Below are 8,909 nucleotides of genomic sequence, written 5' to 3'. Positions count from 1 at the left end.
AAGGTTATCAAACAAAATGGGCAATGTATCATGATTGATCTTTGTTCTTTATATGAATAAATGACCTTTAAAAAACATAGACAAAATACATCAGGACTTTACCAAAGACCTAATCTCTATCTATCTATCTATGTATCTATATATTTAATTATAGTTGACATTCAGTATTATTCTACTTCAGCTTCAGTTGTACAGCATATTGATCAGGCATCTACACAGTCTATGAAGTGATCCCTCTTATAAGCCCAGTGCTCATCTGGCACCCTACATAATCTTTACATTACTGATTGTATTCCCCATACTGTATTTCACATTCCATGACTATATTGTATCTACCAATTTGTACTTTCTAATCCCTTCACCTTCTTCCCCATCCCCACCCCCCTCCCATCTAGTAACCATCAGTTTTTTCTCTGTACTTTTGAGTCCATTTGTGTTTTGTTTGCTCGTTTATTCTGTTTATGCCACATATTATAAATGAGATCATATGGTATTTGTCTTTCTCAGTCAGACTTATTTCACTTAGCATAATATTCTCTAGGTCCATCCATGTTGTTGCAATTGGTAAGATTTCATTTTTTATGGCTGAGTAATATTCCATTGTATAAATGTACCACAGTTTTCTTTATCTAATCGTCTATTAACGGGCATTTCCGTTATTTCCATATCTTCACTATTGTGAATAGCACTGCAATTCGTGTTTTGGACTTCTTTGGATAAATACTCAGGAGAGGAATTGCTGGGTCATAAGGGAGTTCTATTTTAAATTTTTTGAGCAACCTCCATACTGTTTTCCATAGTGGCTGCACCAATTTGCAATCCCACCAACAATGCACGAGGGTTCCCTTTTCTCCACATTCTCACCAACACTTGTTGTTTGTTGATTTATTGATGATAGCCATTCTGACAGGAGTGAGGTGGTATATCATTGTGGGTTTTTTTGCATTTCTCATTAAAGACATTGAACATCTTTTCATATGCCTGTTGACTATCTGTATGTCCTCTTTAGAGAAATGTCTCTTCATGTCCTCTGCCAATTTTTAATTGGATTGTTTGTTTTTTGGTGTTGAGTTGTATGAGTTTTTTATAAATTTTGGATATTAAAATTTATCAGATGTATCATTGGCAAATATCTTCTGCCATTCAGTAGGATGTCGTTTGTTTTATTGATGGTTTCCTATATGACTTTGTGAACACTGCCTCCCATTCTGTGGATTGTCTTTGAAGGGCAAACGTTTTTAATTTTGATGAAGTCTAGTTTTTTCTTTTTTTCTTTTGTTGCTTGCACGTTTGATACCATATCTAAAAATGTTTTGCCTAAATCAAGGTCACAAAGATTTATTCCTATATTTTTTTCTAATGGTTTTGTTTTAGCTATTATATTTATGTGCATGATCTGTTTGAGCTAATTTTTGTATATGGTGTGAAGAAAGGAACCACATTTATTCTTTTGCATGCGAATATCTAGTTGTCCCAGTACCAGTTTGTTGACCCATAAGTTCTGATATGTAGTATGTTCATTCTTATTCAATTGTTTTCTTATCTCTATTATGATTATTTCTTTGATACATGAGTTGTCTAATTTTTTTTTCCAACCCATTTTTGATCTTTCCAGTTAAATTTTTGTAATTGATTTCACTTAAATGTGTTGTGCTTATAAATTGTGGTATATATGATATTTATTATTTGAGATTTGAAGAGGATAACGTTATGTTCCAGCTCTAATGTAGTCAATTGTCATTCCTTGAGTGCCTGTAAAGAATGAATATTCACCAGTTGTTGGATATAATGTTGTTATGTCTTTTAGATCAAGCTTGATAAATTAGATGTTTGTATCATTTGTATCCTTAGTGATTTTTTAAAAATCTACCCAATATTAGTTATTGATTGAAATGTGTTAAAAACATTAAAATCATCTATCATCATGGTTGGTTTCTTCGTATTTTTCCTTTTAGTTCTGTTAATTTTTTTTTATGTGTAATTTCCACTTATTGGAAGTTTCAAGCATTCACAGGAGAGAGCATAATATAATCAGTTTCTATCACCCTCCCATCTTTAACCATTATGAGTATATATGGCCAATCTTATTTCATACAGTCTATCTACCCCCTTTTATGCACCATCAGTATTAAAAGCAAATTCCAGACATAACTGTTATTGTTTTGTAGACTCAATGTTTAGATTTACTCATATATTTATCACAGTATTTGCTCACCATTCCCTTTTACAGCCTATCTAGAGAGTTTTCCTTCTTCCAAAAAAATATATATATTACAGTACCCTCTAGAAATCTTAGTAGTAAACTTTCTAAGTTTTTGTTTGTTTGAAAATGTTTCCAATCTTGTGTATTTTCTAGAAAATTAGTGTAGATCTCAAGTTGACAGTTATTTACCCTTAGCATTTTGAAGATATTCTTCCAGTGTCTTTTAGCTGCCACTGTTGCTGTTGAGAAATAAATAGGAAGTCTAATTTCTGTTTCTTTGTAGATAATCTCATTGGCTCCTTTAAAGGCTCTCTCTCTTTTTTTTTTAAATTTTCTGCAGTTTCACCATGATGTGACAAGTGAAAGTATGTCATAAGTAATTGAATGATAGTAATTTTGAGTTATTAGCTGTAAATTTCTTAATCTTCTTCTTCCAAATGGTGATTAGCGGTCTATAAACAGTTTAGTACGTAAAGGAATACTTTCTATTTAAAAAGACCCTGTGATGAATCTTTTTGGAGTACATGGTTCTTAATTTGTAAGCTTTATAACTTTGTTCTCAAGATCATGTGTATGTACCTTGATGTAAACAGGCATAGTATGCTTTCTGTATCTTTCTACAGCACTGTTGGAAATAATTATGAAAAATGGAAGCACAGCTGGAAATACCCCTCATTGCCGAAAACCATCAGGTAGTGGTGATCAAAGCAAGCCTAATTGCACAAAGGACAGCACGTCTGGTAGTGGTGACAGTGGAAAAGGCTACACCAAAGACCAAGTAGATGGAGTTCTCAGGTAGGAATAAATGATTTATATCTCAAGTACAGCTGATACTAATGTAACTTTAAAATGTTGGTGACACCTAAAGAAGTGTTTGAATTATAAGTCAATAGAAAAACATGTCAAAGAATTGAATTCTTATGGGAAGTTTGTTATGCTTTATATTCTGTTTAAAATCAATCTGTAAAGTACCAGCTCTATGGAAGGTTCCGTCTTTTAAAGAAATTATAAGCCACAAAGTTACTTCTAGATCATTATTTTTTAGGAAATATTTCAATTTATTGACACATTTATTTAGATAACAGTATTGAAAAAGGATAAAGAATTGTTTTGTCTTATATATACATGAAAGCAGGAGAATTTCATATGAGAGAAAAATTGAGGGCAATAGCAACATCATTTTCAATTTCCTACTTATATTAATGAAGGATAGCTTTTTTTTCTCTATTTGTATTCTTTACTAAGGCTGTCTTTATATACAGAGGGTGCCAAAAAAATGCATACACATTTTAAGAAAGGAAAAAAACTATTAAAATTATAATACTCAATATATACCAATAACAAAAGATGAATACAAGTCACGTATGACTTCTGCAATTACAAGAGGTGCTCAAAGTGGTTACCATCAGTGTCCAGACACTTCTCATTACAGCGAACTACTGCTTGAGCAACGCTGATGAAAGTGTCCATTTGTACACATTTTTGGGGCACCCCCGGTATATATGCAAATACTATAACATCCTCTCCTTTTAATTTGTTTTCACTCTGGCTATTCTGTCTCAGTGCTTTAGTTTTGCTTCATGATACACTTCTACTTAAAGCAGAAGAATTAGGTACAGTTGAAAAATTATGAGCTGGGTTTTAGGAATTTGACGTTACTAATTTTAAAATTAAGAAAAAAGTTTCTGGAAGTAAAGTGAACCTTGAGTATGAAACTAGAGAAAATACCGTTTTGTTTACCACTACAGCTTAGGGATGCTGTATCGATGTACTGATGTAGCTCTCTAGGGAAATGAGTGTGAGGGTGAAGGACTCAGAACAGTGATTAATTGGATAAGTCACACAGAGTGCATTTTAATACAGTGGACCAGCTCAGATGAAGAGTAGGTAAAACTGGTTAGATTGTCTTTCTCTTTTGCTTTCTTATCTGTTTCTTTTACGCCTTATTTTCTCACCCTGTTTTCCTCCATTCTTGCTTTTTTAGTTCATTCTTCTTTACTCACTATAATTTGAAATTAAAGACATTTTATATTAAATATTATGGTAGTTATTTTTGCTTCTTACCTTATATATTTAGATGCTAAAGCTTGATTGTGAAAGACTCCTTAATCATGCTAAAGCCATGGTAGAGGGTATTTGATTAGAATGAATGGGAGTGAAGCACTCTGAGAACATAAATAATGTTGCTAACCACTTTATAAGTGTAGTATTGGGACAGAGGTGGCTGAATAAGTGAAATAAGTGAATACATGAGAGACTTGCTTTTGAATTTCTTTAAGAAAATCTTTAATTAAACAGTGTGCTGAAACTCGTTCCAGGAAACCATATCTGTCTGAAAACAAATTATATGTTCTTATAGAAATTGCTTTTTATTGGTAGTACATGTTCTCAATGAAAGACCTAAATAAAGTTAAGTGTGTGTGTGTGTGTGTGNGTCCCATTACCCCTAAATAATTCAGTGTATATTTTTTAAGACAATGGCATAACCACAATATAACCATCAAATTAATAAAATCAATGCATGTACCTCATCTAAATTCTGCCATTTTTTCCAGTTATGTCTGATAGCAAAAAGGATACATGATGCATTTATGGGCATGCTTTGTTCTCCAGATACCATCTTTTCTTTTTTACTTTGGCATTTTTTATGAGTACAGATCAGTTATCTTATAGAATTTCCCTTAATTTGTGTTTGACATTTCCATCTACAAATTTTTGGCAGAAATACCATGGAAGTGATTTTTCTTAGTGTAACATATCAAGAGACACATTATGTTGATTTGGTCCTCACTGTTGAGGTTAACTTTGATCACTAAGTTAAGTTGGTGATTGCCACTTAAAACTTACATTTTTTCCCCTTTGTAATTAATAAATATTTTGTGGGAAAATATTTTAAGATTTTATAAATGTCCTGTTTTATAAAATACTTTCACCTTTTAGCATTCATTGATGATTTTTCCCTGGATAAATTTCTGATGGTTGCCAAATTCTAATTCTTTCATTCTTTTTACAGTTTATTAGTTGGCATTCAACTTATTCACTGTATTAGTGTGGATTCATGGATTCTTATTTAATGTTACTATCATTATTTATTTTGATGCTCACATTGCCTCAGATTTAGTCAGTAGAAGCCCTGTGTCTTTTTGATGCCCTCATCCTATGAGTGTCCTAACTTTATGGTACAAAAAGATTTTCAGGCCCACTTTTTACTTGTTGTCCTTGGAATCAGCTATTTCTCCAAGGTGCCCTGATTCTTTATAGTGGACAGTGGTACTTGGAAACAGATATACACACTAGATAAGCTTATTGCGACGGGTGTCACTGCCTCTAGAGCTCGTCAATAGATAGGACATGTATGAATGCATGTATGTATATGTTTGTGTATGTATATGTCTGCGTTACATGTGTTTGCATGTGGGAATACACACATCTGTAGTAATTTAACATGTATTAATCTATATTCATTTTAGTATCTGTGCAAGACTCACACGCCTCCTGTTTTAGTTCACCACAGAGTTCATTCTAGCCTTCTCCATTTCCAGATTTGTAATTGTATTCTCTGACAGTATTCTTAGGTGAGACAGTGAGAAACGTGGCTTCTATTATCTTCAGTTGATTTATGCTTTTTTCTCTGTATGAAGAGAGTTGCCTCCTTGTCCCCAGTGGTGCAGGTCCTGTCAAGCTCAGCCTTGTTTTTGGCTATGACTGCCTCCTTCATCTCAATAAGCTGCCTTGGTCCAGGCCTCAGCTGCCAAAAGGAAGAGAAGGGAACAGAGGAGACCAATTTTTTTTTTTCAAGTAAAAAGAAAAAGAAAGGAAGCAGCCTATAATTTTTTAAATATTTGAACTTAGCTACAGTGTCAGATTATCATTACACACTATATGTTCTCTCATTTAATCATTTAGTCTTATCTCTATATTGATCACCATACACTTAATTCTCCCTGTTAGTCCTATGTATCTCTAATTATTTTGGATTTCTGAAGCTTGTTCCCTAGATTTCTAGGAAGGGCTTGTGGGACCTGTGCTCCCTAAGTTCTAGAATGTTGAAAACAGTTCATCTGTGGTCTTAATGCTTGAAGTTAGTTTGGTGGATATAAAATCCTGAGCTCCAGTTTTCTTTCTTTGAATATCTAAGTATGTTATTCTGTTGTTTTGTGCAAGTACTACTGAGGAGCAAAGTCTGATGACAGTCTAGTTTTGTTTATAAGTCATCTGATCTTTTTGCCTAGAAGTCCTGTTAATTTTACTAGAATATATCTTGGTGTTCATTATTCTGGGTCAGTATTCTTAGGTATGTGATTTGTTCTTTCATTATATGGCTTCAGATGTTTCTTTTTTTTATATCAGAAAAATTTTCTCCAATTACTATATATCTGTTTTATTTTTCTTCGTCAGGACTCCTATTATATTTATGTTGGATCTTCTTTAACTACCTTTAATAGTTGCCATTTTCTTTCTAATTTTTTGACTTTTTTATTTAAAAAACTTATTCCGCCTTTTTATATTCTCTTTCATTTATTTACACAAACAACATTATCTGTTGTGTTTATTAACTCCTTCTAGTTTAGTCTTTTTAGAATTGATTTCTTGTTTCTGATAGCTAGCTAGCTAGCTAGCTAGCTAGATACTTTTTGGGATTGTCCTAATTCTAATTTTTATGTTATTTTGTATTATGTATAATTTCTTAAAGTCTTTTCAGCTTGGTTTGAAGTACTAGGTTATAATGTTTACCTGTTTTGTCAAGTCTTTGTGATGTGCTTTCATTGTCTTCAGAGAATTATTTTAGTCCTATTCCTTTTTTCTCATAATAACTTTGTATCAGATTTCCCTTCTATCATTTTCTGTTACACATTTTTTATACAAAGTTAGCCTTTCTAAATACACAGAGCTCTTTCTTCAGTTTTTAGGTAATGGCTGAAAATATGTCACTATAGAAAAACTGATGGTTGCTAGATGGGACAGGGTGGGGATGAGGGAGGGGGGGAAGGGATTACACAGCATAAATTGGTAACTACAATATTGCCACAGGGATAGGAAAGACAGTTCAGGGAATATAATTAATAATGTTGTAAATATTTTGTAGGGTGTCAGATGGTCACATGTCTTTTTAGGGAGACCACTTCATGGTGTAGAGGCTTGATCACTGCACTGTACATCTGAAGCTGATGTTGTATAATATTATATGTCAACTGTAATTGAATATGTATATATAGTCATGGGGCATGGAGTATGGTGTGGGAGTGGAGTCAAGGGAATTGTAATAGATATGTATGATATTGGGGGGAGTGGGGCAGCGGATTGTGGGAGGGGGGTTGTCACTTTGAGGGGTAAAAAGTATAACTATTGCACTGTGTTGTACACCTGAAACTAATTAGAAAAATTAATTAATTAATTAATTAAAAAATTACTAAGCTGGACAGCCAAGCATAAGGGGGGAAAAAATAAAAAAATAATATGTCACTATATAAGATCTCCTCACTCCTTTCTTCTTCCCCACTTTATCTGGAGTCTCTCTCTTTTTTCTATTGCCTCTGCCCTCTTCAGTTTGGTTCCTATTCCCAGTAGTTTCTCCTCATTGTGATTTTGTTCTGGAAGAGAGCTTTTTGACTGATTTTGAAAGTTAGGGAGTAGAACCTTCTATGCCCTTAAGAGTTTATTATGACCCTTTCACTCATGTACTATTGTAGTGAGCAAAACCCATTCATTTTTATGCACTTTTCTCAGTTTTGCCTGTTGTGCTACATAGAGAGTCCCTATTGATAATTTTGGAGTTCTTTTGTTCTGTCGACTGGCAAATACCATGTTACTATCCTCAGCTTCTTCCCACACATATGGTAATGCCCACATAGATTTGTAGCTATTGGTTGGTAGACCCCACCTTCTTGTATTTTGGGATTTCGTACATGAGGTATTTTAAAAAGATTTTATCGGGGAATTGGGGGAGGGGAACAGTGTTAGGGAAGAGGAACAGCCAAGTTTTCCTTCAGTCTTAGTTGTGGAGGGCGCAGCTAGCTCAGCTCCAAGTCCAGTCGCCATCCGGCCACTCAGCACAAGGTGCCGTGTTCAATCTTAGTTGTGGGTGGGTGTAGCCCACCATCTCATGTGGGAGTTGAACCAGAAACCTTGTTAGGAGCACGTGCTCTCACCAACTGAGCCATCCTGCCACCTGTTGGCAGCTCAGCGGCAGCTCAGCTGGGACCAGCTCACTGGCCCGTGTGGAAATCGAACCGACGACCCTGTTGCTCAGAGCATGCGCTCTTAACTAACTGAGCCACTCCGCCGGCCCTTGTACATGAGGTTTTGATTTTGCTAATTGCTCTGATTTTATGAGGGAATTTGCAGAGATTTAAATTTTAAGCTGCTATCACAGCCTTCTTTGAGAGTTTCCATAAAATTTTTCATATTTAAAAGTTTGAACTACTATCCCATAGATCATGCTGGCTTCTGATATCAAAGTTAATATTGTGGTTACATTAAATAAAAACTAAACAACCAACAGTTAAGCTGAGCAAATGTTATATGTTATACTTACCTTGTTAATACCTAATAGATGGCTGTCTAATTAAGAGCCTTTCTTAACATAACAACTAGATGGTTATAAAAACTGAATTTTTTATGTCTTTGATGACTTCTTGAATGCATCAGCTAGGGAAAAAATTATGGTAGAAAGAAGTTCATATATATATATATATATATATATATA

General features: G+C 34.0%; 1 protein-coding gene across 5 annotated transcripts in view; it reads left to right on the top strand.

Annotated features, from left to right (window-relative positions):
• Nucleotides 1–8,909, top strand: part of DNAJB14 (DnaJ heat shock protein family (Hsp40) member B14) — a 70,670-nt gene that overhangs the window by 27,775 nt on the left and 33,986 nt on the right. For 4 of the 5 annotated variants that reach the window (XM_019661678.1, XM_019661679.1, XM_019661680.1 and 1 more), the window contains one exon: nt 2,827–2,998. The exons of the other annotated variant lie outside the window; for it this stretch is intronic. In XM_019661678.1, coding sequence (XP_019517223.1) covers nt 2,827–2,998 — 172 coding nt within the window. The remainder of the gene's footprint in view (nt 1–2,826; nt 2,999–8,909) is intronic. 5 annotated transcript variants of the gene reach the window in all.

Source organism: Hipposideros armiger, unplaced genomic scaffold (assembly GCF_001890085.2).
Source record: "Hipposideros armiger isolate ML-2016 unplaced genomic scaffold, ASM189008v1 scaffold_357, whole genome shotgun sequence".
Taxonomy (NCBI): domain Eukaryota; kingdom Metazoa; phylum Chordata; class Mammalia; order Chiroptera; family Hipposideridae; genus Hipposideros; species Hipposideros armiger.
The sequence above is the reverse complement of the archived record's forward strand: the minus strand, read 5'-3'. Positions and strand labels throughout refer to the sequence as shown.